Below are 19,344 nucleotides of genomic sequence, written 5' to 3'. Positions count from 1 at the left end.
CATTAGCAGAACACCTAGGAATGTAACAATGGTGTTACAATGTAACTGAAGTCACTAATTTATGTCTTTTCTAATTTCAGACAAATGAAATCTCGACATCTCCATCTCTTTCTACCAGCCATAATGGGATTTGTGGCTGCCACTGTATCCATAGTCTATTACCATAACATTGAAACATCTAACTTTCCAAAGTTACTGTTAGGTAAGTCCAAGTCTGATTATGTTCTTTTACAAAAACAGTAGTTTTGCCGGCTTAGATTGAAAAGGATGATAAAATGCAAGAGAATATTAAAAGGCTGAGGATAATTTTCTGTTCATAGAACTTGTATTATTGTAGGAGTTATTTTGCCTTTTATTACGTACACATTGAAAACTACTTTTAAAAATGATCACAGAAGGGAGAACACAGTGAGCCTATTGTATTTCTAGCATGAGCTTTGGGGTATTTTTTAAACACTGCTCATTATTTTATGTCCAAAATTTGTATTCATTCAAAATAGATATTTGGAAGGACTTCTTGAAATAGTAATCTGTTCAGAAGACATCCTGTGAAGACTGCTGTTTTTTTCTCAGCATCCTTTGCAGTTGACTCCAAGATTTTCCAGTCTAATGATTAATACCACCCCTTACTTTATCCAAACAGCAGTGGGGATCTGGAGGATAACGATGGTTTATCTTCAAGAAACACAGCTATCTTGATGTCTATCTCAGTCAGGAGATGGTCAGATGAATTTGACTAGACTTTGCAGCATAATGTTTCATGGGAATATACTGCCAAATTACTTATAACTCAACAGCCTGAACCAGTCATACAAACCAGAGTGCAGGATGTAATTAAACTACATGGATTCTTTCAAAATAAGCATGTTTCCAAGTGCACACCTGTGATGAATCCTACTTTTTCAAAAAGGCAATATGATATTTGTCACATTAAGTGACATTTACTTCATTTTAATAGTAAAGTTTCCTATCAGATTGTCTTCAATGGACTTTTGTAATTGTGTGAAGATCCACGGTTGTGGATGCTTTTGAAAGGTGGCAACCCAGGAAAGAAAACAATGACTTGGAAAAAGAAAGTGGAATACAAATCTCTCCATTCTGTATTCCTGACTTCATCTGACATCAGCCTGGGCCATCCTGCAGGCTTGTGATATAGATGGTTGCCATGTTTGCATTGAATTAAGCTATGGAATATTTCTGCTTGAGAGAGCTGCAACACAGCTGAAATATGTATTTATAATGATGCATGTGCATGTGTTTTACAGCTCTCTTTCTTTATTGGATAATGGCCTTTGTCACCAAAACTATCAAGCTAGTCAGATACTGCCAGGACGGTGTGCCTTTTTCTCAGCTGCGTTTCTGCATCACTGGAATTATGGTGATTCTCTACGGGCTGCTGATGGCTGTGGAGATCAATGTCATTCGAGTTAGGGTATGTGGTTTCTTGATCCATATCTGAATAAATATCTACAGATCCTGGGAGATGAAGATGTCATTAGCCCCAGCAACTGTCTCTCATCAAGTTTAGGTCCAAGTTTGGTGTCACTGTGAATGTCTAGTTAATGGATGCAATGCTCAGGGACACGATTTAGTTGTGGGTTATTAGAGTTAGGGTAATATAGTTAGGTTGCGGTTGGACTTGATGATCTTTAAGGTCTTTACCTGAGCAATTCCATAATTCAATGATTCTATGAATTCTATAGATGTGACATCTCTTTAAAATATGTATCCTCAATTTAGGCCCTGGTCTGGGCATGTATATGCATACAGACAGTGCATATGTATTTGTGTAGATAGATATACATATGCATTTGTGAATCTATAGCACCAATACAGTACATGTGGGAAATTGGGTAATCTACACTCTATGTTAAGAGGTGAGGTGAGGTGAGGTGAGGTGAGGTGAGGTGAGGTGAGGTGAGGTGAGGTGAGGTGAGGTGAGGTGAGGTGAGGTGAGGTGAGGTGAGGTGAGGTGAGGTGAGGTGTGGCCCCACCTGAAGTACTGTGTTCAATTTTGGGCACCTCAGTTCAGAAAGGACATTAAAGTGCTGGATCAGGTCCAAAGAAGGGCAACAAGGCTTGTGAAGGGCTTGGGTAATATGCCCTATGAGGAGTGACTGAAGGAACTGGGGCTGTTCAGTCTAGGGAAAAGGAGGCTGAGGGGAGACCTTATTGCTCTCTTCCAATACCTGAAAGGTGCTTACAGCGAGGGCAGGGTTGGTCTCTTCTCACTGGTGACAGGACGAGGGGAAATGGCCTCAAGTTGCCAACTTACCCAGGGTAAGTTTAGGTTGGATATCAGGAAACACTCCTTTACAGAAAGGGTTGTGAAGCAGTGGAATAGGCTCCCCAGGGAGGTGTTTGAGTCACCATCGCTGAATGTGTTTAAAAACCGTTTGGATGTGGTGCTCAGGGACATGATTTAGTGGAGGGTTGTTAGAGTTAGGGTACTATGGTTAGGCTGTGGTTGGACTCAATGATCTTTAAGGTCTTTTCCAACCTGAGCGATTCTATGATTAATGTAGTTAAACTACATATGCAGTGAAGGCATAAGCAAGCATATGTTTTGCCCACTGCAAATAAAAATATATCCCAAGAATTCTTTGTTGTTGTTATGCAGAGATAGATGGTACTTGGTAAGCTAAAAAGCAGTGTCCACATCCCACAGTTGTTGATTTCTTAACAGTTACATTATCAGAATGGAAATACTCATGTTTAAAAGCAAATTCTTACCTAAATTCAGTGTATTATTACCTCCAAATACAATACTGTTTTTGTGACACTGCTGTTATATTATTATACATACTTAGAATTTCCTACAATAAGATATTTTCTGAAAACATGCTGTCCATTTTCTTCTCTCCAGAGGTATGTATTTTTCATGAACCCTCAGAAAGTGAAGCCACCAGAGGATCTACAAGATCTCGGAGTGAGGTTTCTTCAGCCATTTGTCAATTTGCTCTCAAAAGCAACTTACTGGTGGATGAATACACTTATTATATCTGCTCACAAGAAACCTGTGGACCTGAAGGCAATTGGGAAGCTTCCAATTGCAATGAGAGCGCTGACAAATTATGTTTGTCTCAAAGAAGCATATGAGGAACAAAAGGTAACCAAAGATGTCCATGTCACTATTTAGCCTTAAAAACTGTGGTGTCACTTTGAATTTCTTCTGCTTCAATGAAATCCTAGTTTTAGGAATTTTTAACTTAGGACTGTTTGTTCCAAGGTGAAATTTGTCATAGGAAGTTCTGGTGCCATAGTCACTGTTGGATTTTAAGTGAATTTACAGCAGGAAAGAGTTGCCAAATTGAGAGCAACTAGAAACCAAAATCATAACAGAATGGTCATTTGCTAGATTTCATTTTAAAAATAAAAGCTTTGTTTAAATCTTAGAGATTCATGACAGCATTTTAAACTAGAAAATGTCCTACTTTTCCATAGTTTCAATTGGAAACACTCATCTCCACTTTTTCTTCAGAAATCCTGTCTTATAAATATTGCACATTAAAGTAATTCTTGTCCTTTGCATTTGCAGGAGGGTACAAACTTATGGACAAACATGTCCATATTAGGTAAGGGCTTAGTTGTGATGTTTCCTCTGAGATGCACACTGGAAGGGAAGCAAATCCTTCCTTCTTTAGACAGTGGTGTTTCAACAGAGAAATCTTTGGGCATAGGCAAGCGTTACAGTAATTCTCTTTCCAGTAATTCTACCCTCATTTCAAAAACACATACCAAGAGAAGCAGGTGGATTGGCCCCAGGAAACAGCTAAGCACTCACCCAGCTGCTTGCCCACTCTTCTCTTGGTGGAACAGGGGAGAGAAGCACAAGAGCACAAGCTAAAAACTGGTGAGTCAAAATAAAGGCAACCTAAGAACCGAATCAGTGCTGTGTGAGCAAGAAAAACAGTACAGAGTTCATTGCTACTTCTCATCAGCAGTTAAATATGTAGCTACTTTCTGATAAGCACAGTCTCAGCACGTGTGAAGGTTACTTGGGAAGACAAACACTTTAATGACAAATATCCCTCCTTTCTTCTTCTTTGCCTAAGCTTTTATTGCCAAGCACAACATGATATGGCATGGGATACCCCTTTGGTCAGTTGGGGTCAGCTGTCCTTGCTATGTCTTCTTCTCAAGGTCTTGCGCGCCCCTAGCCTCACTGGTGACAGAGTAGGAAAAGGGGAGTCCTTGGTGGGATGTAAACATGGCTCAGCAACAGTTTGGTGTCTTACCAGCCGACTTTAGTTACAGATCCAAAAGACAGCATCATGAAAGCTGCTGTGAGGAAATGAACTCCATCCCAGCCAGACACAGTAAGAAAAACAAAGCTGGTTTTTGTTTACCTTCTGACTCAGTAGAGGAGACGTTTCCAGAGAAAGTTCTGCATACATTTAGGCAAAACTGTGAAATTTCATTTGTGGAGCCTGTCTCCCTGATTTGTACATACTTGTCAGTTCTTGAGCATAAACAGAAAGGATACGGGCAGTCAGAAGCCACTTTGGAAATATAGCACATAAGATTAAGGCATGTAAATCTCTTTCTTGTGCACACCAGGTAGATAGACTTATTAAGCAGTAAACAGTTCAGAATAGCAATGCAAGAAGAGTACGGCAAGAGCAGCTCTTTCCACCTGGTAGCTGGTGGAGCTGCAGACTCTTTTCCATGCCTTCTGAAATGAAGCCCTAATTAATGCAATTATTTATATTTTAAATAGACTGAGGCTGCTTTGCATGCCGACGTATTTATTATCAGAGAGTCCAAGACCCTTCTGCTTAAAGCAGAAATCTACTAAGTCATTGGAATTGAGCTTTTCACACCAAAGGAGAAATGCATCTCTTAGGCCAGATCCTCAAAGCAGAATTTGGTGACCATATCTTACTTAAAGAGGCCAGTGAGGCTTAGGCACCTACTTACCCCTTAGAACTAGAGGTTCTGTGCCTTTCTTTATGACAAATGTGCATGACTGAGTGCAAGCACTTGTCTGTATCTCATTTATATCTGCAGATACAGCATGTGCATGCATAAGTATGTGGCTCAGATGCCAAAAGGCAAGTGAACTCTGTTGTTGTTCATGTGCATTCACTGTTTAGCTTCACTGAATGCATGTCATGCACATATGAATACTTGCAATATTTTACCCATGGTAACATGCACCTACATTTGCAAAAACTGGCTGAGATCAGATTTCTTTTCTTCCTGTTAACCTACATAATATCTCAAGATTACCATAACCTCCATTTGTGACAATATTCTAAAACAGGCAGTAACCCTGAAGTAAATGGATATTTTACTGATAATGTTGAAGTAAACTGAAAGACTAAAACAAATGCAATGTTGTTTTTGTGCATGGCTGGGTTAGAAAACAGCCACAGAATTAGTTAAATTCTTCAGGGTGAAGCGTGATTGTAGTCTGGAAGAGATCCTTTGTCACTGTCTCTGCTGCCAGGGTGTATTTTACCCTGATCTTCCACAGCTGGGGCAGAGAGCCCCCCCAGATCCTCTGGATTAAGTTGGTTTACTCCTGCCTGTGCCTCCAGAGAGCTTATCTCAGCTGCACTCCTTGGCCATGCAGGATGAAGGATGTTGTTCCTTTCCAATCCCCTTTTATCACACCTTGATAAAAGACACTGAACATTAACATGGATGTTCTGTACTGTAAAATACCATTGAGACAGCTCACATGAAGTGTGTTGCTTTTAAGGCTTTTTCCTAAACCTTCTGCCTGAAATGAAAATTGAAACCAGGTACTCTACCAAAAAAAAAAAAAAAAAAAAAAAGATCAGGGAATTCAGGTTAAATTTTGATGACTGCTTCTCAAAATCAATGTTTCTCCTAACCTGTGTCCCAAGCACAGGGACCAAACCCAAACGCTGAGTGGAACCTACTCTTTTTTCCTTTGCTGGCAGTAGGATTTTTTTTGAAATCTTTTTTCAAAGCACATTCATGCTGAATTATTGTTTATAGAATCTTAAAGTCAGATAATTTTGTTTTAATAATTTAATAGTAATGTTATAACATAATATAAAGTAACATATTGAAAGGTAAATAATTGGAGATCAACATTCTAATTGTCTATTAATCTGGTAGTTGCTACAGCAGAAGGCATTCCAGCTCCTACAATAAGACACAGGTCATTTGTTACTGGTCTTGTGAGTAGTTTGTGCCTGGCAATGTACACAGCATATTGTAAGACAACGTCATATATGTCCTTTGAGATTGAAAGATACTGTAAAATGACAGTTAAAACGTGTTTTCTTGGTAATCAAGCTTACTCAAATATGCTGTTTGAGATTTTTCATAGACAACATATTGCCAAAATATGCATTAGAATTGGCTTTCCTTTCCATTTATTCTGCATCAGAAATAAAATAAAAGATGTACATACTGCATTTCCTTGCTTTTTTAGATAATCTACCATAGAAATTGAAGCACCTCATCTTACAGTATTTTTATCTCATCTTTCTAAGTGCACTGTATAAATTCTAACTGTGGATAGGGAGGTTGCATTTGCAGAGTAAGCTGTTGTGTGTGTCATACACATAGGGTTACACCCATGACCTTAAATTCTTACACTCTCTTTAATACATGTTCACAGTTCCCAATATATTAAAGGACATTTTGGCTCAAGATGAAGATTTTTTAAATTTGATTAAGTATGTAAAGAAGTCTTAGAGATATGAAAGTAAATTCCTACAGCCAAAATTTTGGATCAAAGTATTACACATCGTCCTAATGCTGAAAAAATTCTTGATTTCTGCTGTCACTTCATGGTGTTTTTGGGTTTCTCTTCAAGTGGTCTAGATGTTTCAAATTGCATATTGATGCATGCATCCCAGATTTGCACCACATAACGTAGTACACTGCAAGCCCACTAGAGGAAAATGCTGCAAAATTTTTCACCGCTGGGAAAAAAATCCACTCTTCTTTCTCCCCTCTTCACTTTAGATACTTCAGCTATGTTAAATTCCTGGTTAAGCAAAGAAGAAACAACAGTGTTAAACAATGGAATTAACAGCCTAAAAACCCACTCATAGCATTCAAATCTTACGATGTTTCTATCTTCATGTTAATAACAAACATCTTTTCTTTAAAGAAAATTATCTGAAGATATAGGGAATGATTTCACAAATGTAAGTGTCAATATGTCAAGGAAAGAAAAGATTTACAATTTTTTTCCAACCAGATGGAGGGATGCTCAGGAGCGCTTGTATGCAGGAGTATCCAGCACCTACCAATGCAGTCAGGGCTGGTCCCAGCAGCAGGAACGTTGGCATGCTATAGGGCAGAGCATGTGTAACACTCTTTCAAACCAGACCACTCTGTCAGTGCTTTGATCTTAAAAGCAGGGAGTTGCATGCTAGCTCCTAGTTCTAAATTATTTCAATGAGAGTCTTGTCTGTCTGATTCCACCTGTATTTGTTTTTAATCTGTTTGTTTTATCTTCAAGTGACAAAATAACTTTAAAACAAGGTCTTTTAATAACCTTTAATAATAAGGTACGGAATAATCCATAGCATTTCTATGCCATCTCTTCTTCTTGCCTACAGATGAGAAAAAAATCACTTCTATGAAATGATGAACATGGAAACAACCTGTTAACAGTTTGTCCCTGTGCTGGCTATTTCCCTATACTGTACTTCTTGCCATTATGCTGGTTATGACCAGCCTGGTCTAATCTCTAGAAACCAGGAAGCAGTTATTTGGCCCTCCCATACATCTGTACATTTTTGGCGCCATGTGCATATTGTACCTCACTGTTGAAGTGTCATAAAAGGAAGAACTGTGAAAAGAGAAAACAAGACAGGGAGTAGCCAGGCAGGGCACATACATGCTTGCTTTTCGTTGGATAATGTGTTGGGTCAGGGGCTTGTTATTACTGAGCTATACTTAAAATGTCTCTGTGAACACTCAAGAGGGCTTGGCTTCAGTTATAACTTGCAGGCATCTGTGCTACTTGAAAAATGACAGATGATTTTTTACTGTGTCAAAAGCTGTTGCCTGAGGCACAGGAAACCACTCTGCAGACCACGGATCTGTTAAGTAAAACTCTCTTTCTTCTTTAGATTAAAAGGACCTTGACAAAACCAGCACCCCTCTGACCGAGTTCAGAGATATGCATTGGTTGGTGTTCCAGTGCATGGCTGAAGATAATGCACAGATTCACAGAACTGAAGGCCCAGAAGGACCATTAGATGATTTAATCTCATCTCCCAGTACAGTTCATTACTTTCACCTTCTTGGGCCCAGTAATTAGCTATGAGCTGAAGTGTGTCTTCCTAGAAGGCATGTAAGAGAAAAATCTGGATAAATTAAATTAAACTGTATTCTCATAGCTATCTCTCCATGTTTCTTCCTTCAATCTTTTTCTCATACCAGAAGCCTTTACTGAATGAAGTGGTTTCACATCTACTGTGAAAGTAAAGATTATCCATAAGAGTAAGGACTTGAAATGTCAGATCCTTTCCGGAGCGTGCATGTGACAAAGAGCAACATCTACATGGCAGTATGCTTAATCTATATTCACATTCTTGTGTTCAGAAAAGTGTTGGGATTTAGAGGGGAGAAACCACACTTAACAAGAGGAGGCAGAGTTTGGATTTGCTGTGAAGGGTGTCTGAAATCTGCCAATACCAACATCACATTTGCTGCTTCCTCTGCCCTTACAAACATACAGGAAACATTTAGGCATTCAGGCAGCAATGAAATGGAAATTGTTGCTTATTGCCAGGGAAGCCTCTTGTTGATGCATTGTCAACCTGTTTCTCTGTTTTCCAGAAAAAAGTAGCAGATCAGCCCAATCGACGTCCCTCGATATGGTTGGCAATGTACAGTGCTTTTGGACGACCAATTCTTCTTAGCAGCACCTTCCGTTACTTGGCTGACTTGCTGGGTTTTGCTGGGCCTTTGTGCATTTCTGGCATTGTTCAAGGCTTCCAGAACACAACCTATAGCACAAATACAACAGAAAAGGTAACTTTACAACATTAATTGAAAGATTTTGTTTAGTGTTTGTTCTTGATTCATATCAGATTTTTAATACTGTGTGTGCCCAAATATCTATGATCATCATTGCAATTTTCATTATTTCTTTCAAGCAAATTATTTTTTTGTTAGAGACCATCAAGTTGAAGACCTAAGTAGTGAAAGTCTTCATCATGAATGCAACACAAGTAGTGCAACAGAGACGAGGCAGGCTTCCCTCAGTTGGAAGAGCTGGCTCTTCATGAAGTCAGTTCTGAACTTCCAAGGATAAGTAATAGGTTTTATGAATCTCTTCTCAGCTGTGCCTCCGCATTTCAGGCAGGACACCTGCTGGTAGCTCACCAGTGATGGATCCAGAAAAGAGGAATCTGTGGGTTCTGCCTAATTTCTGTCCCTCTATCCATTTGTCATTCATTGACAGGTTTGAGCAAGATGTAACCTTGTTTTCATCTGGGATCCGAGAGTATTCGCTCTCTGTGACTGATTGCACTGCTTGTTGCTATGATTAAATGCATTGGGCATGCAAAAGTTGATTATTCAGTGAACTCCTTGAATCTAGAGATGCACATTCAAGCTTCACTGAGACTTGTATTTGCAGAGGTAGTCTATCAGACAACTGAATAAGCCTCTGATACAGAACATTTTCTATCATAAGAACTAGAATTTGCTGAAAACTAGTGAAAAGATAAACGCAAAATTATTTTACAAAGTGACAGTAGACAAGACACAGGGAGGAAATTTTTCTCTTTCTTCTGATATGAAAATATACCCATACACTTTATACAGTAAATGTTTATTTGAATTATATTTGAATGAGTGGATAGGTATGTAATGGAATAAAATTTTCCCTTTCAGATAGAGCACTTCACTGCCATCACTATCCAAACATCTTCTCCTTGGCTGCTTGTTCCCAACATTCATTTTTTTGACTGATACTCTGAGTTGGGCTTTAGACTTTCAGCCATTGTGCTGACAACATAGAGTTTAATAACACAGCTTATCGAAAAAAGCTCTTTATCATATTTGAGCCTCAACATGTTGGATGTGAGCCACAGAATCAAATAGCAAAGTATGTCTTTTGCCTCAAAAATAGAGTTTTGGAGTTTTAGTTGCCTTGTTATAGAGTTTTGTTATCTTTTTTTTTTTTTTTTTTTTTTTATGTTGAGCATACAAGATAGTTTTGCTTGAAAATTTTCATTTCTGGATCTCAAATTTAGAAATTTGCACCTTTTCATTTTGCACTCTTCATTGAAGTGTTTTATTTTTAAATGTTTTAATCAACACTGGCTAAAGGGAAGATTAAAATAAAGTGGAAAACTTGAAAGCACTTCAACATTCTGGCTTTGTGACAGATAGTCACTATTTCTCTTGGATACATTTCAGAATACATTTGCTTTCAATTTGCATATTTTGATAAACTTTCCCTTGGTTGTTCTTGTCATTATGAGTCTCTCTTTAAATTCTCTCTAGCTTCAACTAATGCAAATGAATTTAATTTTACGGTTATTCCCCCTTAATTCCTTGTAACTCTATTTACATTGATAAAGGTGGCCACAAAATTTAGTTTGTTACTGTTATCCCTGCTATAAACTCATGGGAAAGTTAGATGACCCAGGATATTAAGAGAAATTGTATATGTATATACTGAAGCAACCCTCATTTCCAGGATTCTTTAGCTGATGAAGGAACCCTGTCCTGTTATTCCAGCAGGATTTAGATACTTTAGACTTTGGCACTTTTTAAGTGTTTTTGGCTCATCAGGTGTTTACCAATATTTGACTGCTTATACTGTTTTGGAAGTTTTATGGCTTGATTATTACAGCAGATAGGGATGGGAAACAATTCCCTGCAAGCCATATGATGGGTTCATCCCAGACCCAGACTACCCAGCCATTGGGTGTCTTTGATAGATGGAGGAGAGTAGAATGAGATTAAGATGATGGGATGGGATGGGATGGGATGGGATGGGATGGGATGGGATGGGATAGGGTAGGATAGGGTAGGGTAAGGTGGGGTAAGGTGGGGTAAGGTAGAGTAGAGTAAGGTAGGATAGGATGGGATGGGATGGGATGGGATGGGATGGGATGGGATAGGATAGGATAGGATAGGATAGGATAGGATAGGAGAGGAGAGGATAGGATAGGATAGGATAGGATAGGATAGGATAGGATAGGATAGGATAGGATAGGATAGGATAGAACTGAACAGAACAGAACAGAACAGAATAGAATAGAATAGAATAGAATAGAATAGAATAGAATAGAATAGAATAGAATAGAATAGAATAGAATAGAATAGTCCAATTTCCTGATCAATCTAGGGCCAACTGAAAGTTAAAGCATGAGGACATTGTACAAATGCCATGTGAACACAGGTAAACAGCATTAACCATTGCCTTAGGAAGCCTGTTCTGCTGCTTGACCATCTTCATAATTTTTCCTTAGTGCTCAGTCTTACCCTCTCCTGGTGAGGTGCCTGTGGTGAAGCAAGCCTACAAGCTCAGATCTCTCTCCTGCCTTTAGTCCTTTTGCAGATGACAGTAATACAGAATAATGAGACTTTGAGAGTGTAGACATGCAGTTTATCTTCCAATATTTATGGACCTTTCATCTCAGCATCAGATTGGGCATTTCAGCAGAACAGGCTTTTCTTTTCTTCTTTTTTTAAGAAATCCAGTATATCCTGCTTCCAGCTGGATTGGAAATGCCAAAGAAACAGCCTTTCTAGCAGTATTTTGGTACATTTGTTTCCTCCTCTGACTGAAGCCAAACATCACAGTGAACATAGAAACTAGAAAAGGAAAACAAAATTATATAAACAATAATTTTTTTCCCTTATTGAGACATGTACATCTCATTTCATGGGAAATATTTGCAGATATATTTTTATATTATTCAGAATTCACAGATATCATAAACTATTTCTGGAAGGAATTATTCCTATAATGTACAAATACAACATAATCAATATTGCAATATCAGTGCAATAAACCAGTCATGTTATCAAAAATAATTTATTTGTAGCTTCTTCATATGCAGGCAAAATTGTATTTCTATCCCCCAAATCACCAGAGTTCAAATAAAAATCTAAGGAATAAGACAGACATGGCTGTCCCTCTCACTGTCCCTTTTCTGCTAACAAAAATTATTTCAGAAATGCTAAAAGTTGCACTCTTAAATCTTCGGAACATGAGCAGAGAGTTTAATTTCTATCCAATTACATAATATGTAGAACAGTGAGATCATTATAATTCCCGCAACTTTCCCAGAATACCATCAATATTATATATTCTAAAGCAAGGACTGAATTTCCTAATATCTAGCATCTCAAAAGATAATCCATCCTATGTCGTTGTCATCATATTTTTCCTTTTCATTTGAAGGATCCATCGAATTCATATCTTTCCTCAGACGAGTTCCTCAAGAATGTTTATGTTTTGGCAGTTCTCCTCTTCCTGGCCCTTATCCTGCAGAGGACATTCCTGCAGGCCTCCTACTATGTGACTACAGAAACTGGCATCAATCTACGAGGTGCTTTATTGGTGAGCAGATCTGTTCCCATTATATGAATATGCTCCTCCTTCATTCTTTCATCTATCTTATCCTTTATGTAAAAACTCAGTTAACAGCTATAGTTTGAGAGAAGATGACTATATTTTTATGCAGAAAACTGGAAATGGTAATACCACTGCTAAACTGATGGCAGCAATTCTTTTTACCAAAAAATAGAACCATTATAATGATATGCAGAAGTGTAACACTCACTCTGCACACCTACAAACATATATTTGCAAAAAGTGTTAGTAATCTGGAGATAAGCAGCATTATTTTGCCTCTGCATTTACTTATGAGTTACTCTATCTGACTGCAACAGAGTTACCAGCCATATCCTTGCCCTAGCTATGTTTTACTGGGGCGCTGTACGTGCAACATGAGTGGTGATTCTGAACATTTATGCCCTTTTACAGAGAACCCTGTGATTCTTCCCCCAAACTGTCTAAAGCCAGCATCCATTTACCCTTTATAAAAGTCATGTTTATGAACAAGAGCCAGAATTTCCAACTCAGTTTGGGCTGTAGCCAGGACATCTGCAGGCAAAACTCCACAGACAGTAGCAGGAATTTGTGCAACACTGAAGCTGGAACTGATGTTTTCCCAGGTGTAGCTAACCACAGAATACTGTACCAGTGTGAAGGCTTCTCTCTGTGCTTGCACTGTGATTGATGCCGCTGTTTCAACAGAGGAGGGTACACTTGGTGAAGAAACAGCACCTCATCATTTCCTTATGCTTTTATGATTCCCAGTTGTCAAAATGGGAATTCTACAGAATCTACCCTGCTCACAGATAAAACAGGGTGAAGAGCAAAAATTGTTTCTAAAATTTCCTTGAAGACACAACTGTGATACTTGATCATAGCTGCAACTAGTCTCACAGTATTTGTCTTTAAAATTCTGGTAGATAACTAATTAACCTTAAACCCTGTTGTGCTCCGACATATTTTATGGAAATAGATGACCAGGTACAGGAGAGAAGTATGAAGGAATATAAACTCAGCTATTGCACTGGAAATAATAATTTCCTTAACAGTGCCACAGAAAACCAGCCTCACCAAGTGTTTATTAAAAAAAATTCTTTGCTCAGTCTCCTGAATTTTCATGTTTTGTTGTCTTTGTTCTGTTTTGGGTCTGCATCAAACAGCAATGCTTTAGGAGGTTTTAAAAGTCTGTTATCTCTCATTTTTTTTCTTGTTTTGCCTCGTCTCAAGTGAGAGAAAGGCTGTGCTAGGTAATTACCAACACTGCAGCTTGAAACATCCTGCTGCTGATATTGTTTTCTAATGACTTCCTTTTCATAGATACCATTTTATTCCCTCCACAGGCAATGATATACGATAAGATCCTGCGGCTTTCCACATCCAACTTGTCCATGGGAGAGATGACACTGGGACAAATCAATAACTTGGTTGCCATAGAAACAAATCAATTAATGTGGTTCCTGTTCCTGTGCCCCAATTTGTGGGCTATGCCTGTTCAGGTAGAGCATCAAAATAAGGACATAATGCTGGGATCCTCCAGCCCATTAGAAAAAAGTATACATCTGTGAGACTACCACCTAATCCAAAAGGGAACCTCTAACAATGGACTTCACACTCATTTGCCAGGAAGAGAACTGACAAGCAGAAATGTGGCCCATCATCTCCCAGAGCTGGGAGATTGTCTCTCAGAGGGCCGGTAAAGTGAGGATTTTTTGACTAGGACTTTGCTGCCATGGGTACAATCTGTGACTTTATGGATGATAGATGATAGCCTGTTGTCTTTTCTCTGCTCACCTGTCTTCCCCTACTGACACAAATTGTTGCTTTTTCTTCTGCCGCGTGGAAGCAGCATCTCTGCAGTGCCAAGCTTTGCATTTGCAGTGCCTACTTGTAGCTGTGCTTAGTGGTAGGAATGAAAAGGAATTGAATTCTGCTCTATTGACTAATGGAAGGTCTGTTGGGCTGAACAAAATGCTCAGAGGAGCTCTGATCTAAACAAGCTTAGTTACTGCAAACATCTACAAGGCAGGGAAAGAAGGAAAAGCATGTGTGAGAAGGCAAGGTAAAAACTATTAATCTAAAGGAAATATTCAGAAGTGGCTAAATAACTTAAGGACCTGAGCCATACTTATTTTCCACAGTGCCTGAACCCTATAACAACTCCAAAAGTTCAGTATCTGGTGGAAATGGAATTGTTCTAACCTACATATGACCCCACCAACTCCAAACAAATTAAAAAAGGGGCAGAAGCCACACTTTTGCTGAAACTCCTGGAACCGTTCTAATAAGCTGTTGTAATAGTCAGCAATATGATTACTACTAATGGAAACAAATATTGCTTTTATGTGTATATTTTAGGATAGGGTAAGGTTTAGGTGATAAAATAATTCATGGAGAAGAAGACAAAAGAAGTTTGCGTAGTAACAGAAGTTTGAAATAATACAGAGGATTCTATTTTAAGTCATAAGTCAATAATGAGAGGGCTTATTTGGTTTCCTCAGGTTTATTTGGAAGTGTTGCTGCTAATACCGGAGTGTTTCTAAATGAACAGGTGGTCTGTTTCCTGTAGCTAGTGAATAATTGAATATACATTTCCATTAAATTTACCATTTACTGTTTCTTTAATAAACAGTTTCTGTCTCAGCTGCTGAAGAAATGTAATGGCATTCCTCACCAGTACTCTAACAGGTTTTTTTGAGGAAGTTTCTGTTTATTTTACTGGTTCCTGTAGTTCAACCCCAGGGAATTAGAAGACTGAGCACAGGGACAGCTTGACCACAGCTTTGTTCAAGAATGAGCATAGCTTCACCCATGAATTTGCACCTAATGAGTAACTTAGTGAGCATCTGTGACCTGGGCTATACAGGGCTCCTGCACTTAAGCTCTATTAATTGTAATGATTATTTTACAGCTCTGCTTCAACAGTAAAAATAGAAGGAAAATATGCTACTATTTCCTTCTCAAAGTATTATAAAGCTGAATGTCAGTGACACTTTTCTTGTTGTAAGATGTCAGAATGCCTGATGAGCTCAACTATCTGCTCTTTGGAAAAAAAAGAAAAAAGGAAAAAAAAAAAAAAGAAGATAAGGAAATAACCATTGGTAAATAAGGGCTGGATTAGAAGCATACTGCTCTTTAATAAATAAATAAATAAATAAATATGAGAGGACTATCCTGTCTTGCCTTATGCAAAGGAAATAAAAAAAAAAATTCAAGGAATGTCCCAAGAAACAGCTACTGTCAAATCTGTCCCCACCTCAGGAAGAACAAGCTATAGCAAATACCAAACTTTTATCTGCACAGCATGCTTAATGATAGTGTAACTGTCCATAGACTGCTGAGGACTGGTTAACCTTAGAAAATATATTGTGCATCTACCAATGTATGGCCTGTTGTCAAGGGCAACAACACATTGTAGGATGAAGCCCACTGAAAGAGTTAAGAGTTGAGACTTAAGCCCAAGTAGAAATGACCTGTAACCTTGTAGTATTCTGCTAAGAAAAAGGTATCTAGGCTCATTAGCCTAGGTTGCAGATGCCTGAAAAGCTAAATAATGCTTTCAAAATGTCAAACTCCACTAGTAACTATTTCTGATACTGTCTAACAATATGGACTTAAAGAGAGATCTGACTCAAAGTAGGGAACTAATTCCAAATGTCCTGCTATCACTGAGGATATCTCTGTATTTTGAAGTGGAGCTTTATATAAAAATACTTAATGATGTAGAACTTGTGTTAACTCTGGCACCAGAATCACAGTAATTGCATCAAAATCACTCCCAAGTGAACCTTTGTGGAAAGTGTTCCTATCTTCTTTGTAGAGCTCAGCCAGCATCTTGGTACTTTCCTACAGAACTATGTAGTATTGAAGTAGAAGATCAGGGTTGTGTCACTCCCTGCACATTTGTGCAGCTTTGTGCTTTGGTGCCTGTCTCAGACGCGCCTCTGTCTCCAGTTGAAGAGGACCCAGAGGACAGAAGGCAAAAGTGATTCATGACAGCATTCAAGACCTTTGAATGCTTCCAGAGTGATGTAAGGAGATCTAGTGTAAATAAGACTTGAGGCCAGTGGTTCTGTCAAATGCCTTGGGGCAAGAACCAACCATTTTGATGCTGCTTCAGTTCTGTAGAAATATTGTGCAGAATCAGTACTGACAGGTACTAAAACAAAACATGTAGTTTGTGTTCAAAAATAAATATGTTAATTTTCTTTCTACAATTCAACGTTAATTTCACTTTCTAAATGTGAGCTCCTGAAATAAATTCTCACTTGATTCCTGTGAATCTTTTAGCTTTTTTGTTAGAAGAATATATGCATATATAATATTTGCTATCATTTGGATGTATTGAAATGTACATTTTCTTCCATGCTTCTTTTTTTTTTTTTTTTTTCCATAGATAATAATGGGCGTAATCCTACTTTATAATTTGCTTGGAGACAGTGCTTTGGTTGGTGCTGCTGTAATTGTACTGTTAGCACCAATACAGTACTTCATAGCTACCAAGTTGGCTGAGGCTCAGAAGAGCACACTGGTGAGTAATTTATTCTCGTGGTTCTTCTGATCTGGAAAGGACCTGTTCCCTGTGTTTGTCAGATAAGAATTCGAAAAAGTATGTGGGCCTTGACCTGCCTTCTCTGCAGAGACTGTTTTCTCCCAAATAGCACAGATTTATCTGAGTTCAATTCCATGAAAGGATATTATTCCTGAATTAAAATGTTGTATGTCATGGGATGTTACCAAATAGTACAAATGACAGATAAATTATGGGAGCACATTATTAAAGAATGTGTACAGTCCTCCTCTGAAATGGCTAGAGACTCTATACTCTCACTCCAAGCTTTTGCATTCTCTAAAACTCAGATGACATTGTTTGATTAATATCTATTGTACGCTTTTTATCTTCTTGTCTATGTCACCGATTACAAATGTTTTTTAATGCTTTGTCCAATGCTTAACCTTATTCTCACGGTATTTGAACTTTTTTGATCAACCTTTGATATGTGAGTCTTCAAATACGCAACGATCTTTGTTATCTTACTATTCAGTAAGCAAATTATAGGCAAGTAGGTTTAATTTTCAGTACACTTCAATTCTGTTGAGTTGCAATACCAAGAAAGGATTTATCTTCTATACTCTTTCAGAAATAGTCTCAATCTTTCTTTTTGTTTGTTTGCTTGTTTTTTTCTGATTTCTGACTCACAAAATAACTTGGATTATGATTTTACCAAAACATAAGAGCAATGTTTTCTGGAGAGGGGCAATTAGCTAGATTAGATAAATATATGAATAAACATCTCACCTATGTTCATGATCATTCTGTATGAATCCCAAAAGGAATCTTCTATCAGCAATTACACGTTTATCTATTCTTATTCTTATGGCTATTCTTTGAATATCATCAGCCTATTCTACCTTCCTGAGGTTCAACTTCTATCTGAGGGGGTCAGATATTTTACTTCTCTACTTCGAATAGAGTCATTTAATTTCCCCTCTGATTGTAGGTATTTTAACATCTCCAAAGAGCCTGAAATTGCATGTTATTTTACTCAGTGTGACAACTGCCTGTGCAAGTTCATAAACAAAAAATATATATATATCTTTAATGAACTTTACAACAGATTAAATGGAAAAAAGCATTCTCATTAAAACTACAAACCATTATTGATTACTTATCCTTGTTTTCATTTGAAATGAAGGACTATTCTACAGAGAGATTAAAGAAAACCAATGAAATACTAAAAGGCATTAAATTATTAAAGCTGTACGCCTGGGAGCACATATTTTGTAAGAGCGTGGAGGAAACAAGAATGAAGGAACTCACCAGTCTCAAAACCTTTGCACTCCATACATCTCTTTCCAGTAAGTAACTGTTTTTAGCTTTCAGAAATGGATTCTCCATGTCAGCATTCCTTCTGACTTCAGCTAGAACAAGACATAACTGTGCCTATGACATATTTTGAATGTGGAACATGCTTGAAACAAAATATATGATAAATATGTAGCATAGAAACTCGACAATATACCGTTTTCATTTCTTTAGAAAGTTTTTTGTCACCTTAATTATGGCATTACAAATTGTAATAAAATCAGAAACTCAGATTACAGATTAGCAGATTACAGATTAGCAAAGATAAATAATTGTCAGATAGAAATTGTATTTCCTGTACTGAGGAAGAGTTGATAGGTGATTTAGTTTTGTGGCATAACAATTATGCACATAAAACTTTTTATCCTAATTCACTGAAGTATACAAAGGAAATAATTATTTGGCTTGTTCATTTGTGTGTTAAAGATTTCTCTCTGTCATGGAAGGCAATTTCTTCCTGCAGAAGGATTTTCCTTTTTGGCATTTTAAGTATTTGAATTGGAAATAGACAGATTTTTCTTGTGTCATAGAACTAATTGTATGGCTATTTTATATATGTCATGTAAATCTGATGCTTATTCTTTTTCCATTCCTAGTTTTTATGAATGCAGCCATACCAATAGCAGCTGTTCTTGCAGTAAGATTTTTTCTTTTCACTTTTCTTTAAAAAGGGGGAGAGAAAAAGAGAGGGGAGGAAATAAAAAGACGCTACTGCCACTGCAGGACCATTGTTACTGTTAATAAAACCAGCAGATGAGTGCACCCACTGGCTGGAGGGTAGCGTTATTAGAAATGCCCATTCCAATGTACTGGTATTTCATCAGTTGGGATTTGGGTTCATAAACTAACTAAAGACTAATGGAAATATAAGCTTTAATTGACAGAAAGAAAAAAAGAAAAAAAAAAAAAGATCAACTCAACATAATTGTATCAATTTGAAAGAAAACCTGTTTTT

At 37.7% G+C, this 19,344-nt stretch overlaps 1 protein-coding gene across 1 annotated transcript in view; it reads left to right on the top strand.

The window, feature by feature from the left end:
* The window catches only part of ABCC9 (ATP binding cassette subfamily C member 9), a gene marked incomplete at both ends in the record, with an annotated part of 64,746 nt that overhangs the window by 2,938 nt on the left and 42,464 nt on the right, over positions 1-19,344 (top strand). Inside the window, 9 exons of the mRNA XM_079549509.1 lie at positions 81-202; positions 1,266-1,432; positions 2,867-3,109; positions 8,782-8,970; positions 12,371-12,529; positions 13,867-14,022; positions 16,920-17,054; positions 18,220-18,382; positions 18,986-19,026. Of these exons, the coding sequence (XP_079405635.1) occupies positions 81-202; positions 1,266-1,432; positions 2,867-3,109; positions 8,782-8,970; positions 12,371-12,529; positions 13,867-14,022; positions 16,920-17,054; positions 18,220-18,382; positions 18,986-19,026 (1,375 nt within the window). The remainder of the gene's footprint in view (positions 1-80; positions 203-1,265; positions 1,433-2,866; positions 3,110-8,781; positions 8,971-12,370; positions 12,530-13,866; positions 14,023-16,919; positions 17,055-18,219; positions 18,383-18,985; positions 19,027-19,344) is intronic.

This window comes from Tetrao urogallus, assembly GCF_951394365.1.
Source record: "Tetrao urogallus genome assembly, chromosome: 1".
In the NCBI taxonomy this organism is placed as follows: domain Eukaryota; kingdom Metazoa; phylum Chordata; class Aves; order Galliformes; family Phasianidae; genus Tetrao; species Tetrao urogallus.
The sequence above is the reverse complement of the archived record's forward strand: the minus strand, read 5'-3'. Positions and strand labels throughout refer to the sequence as shown.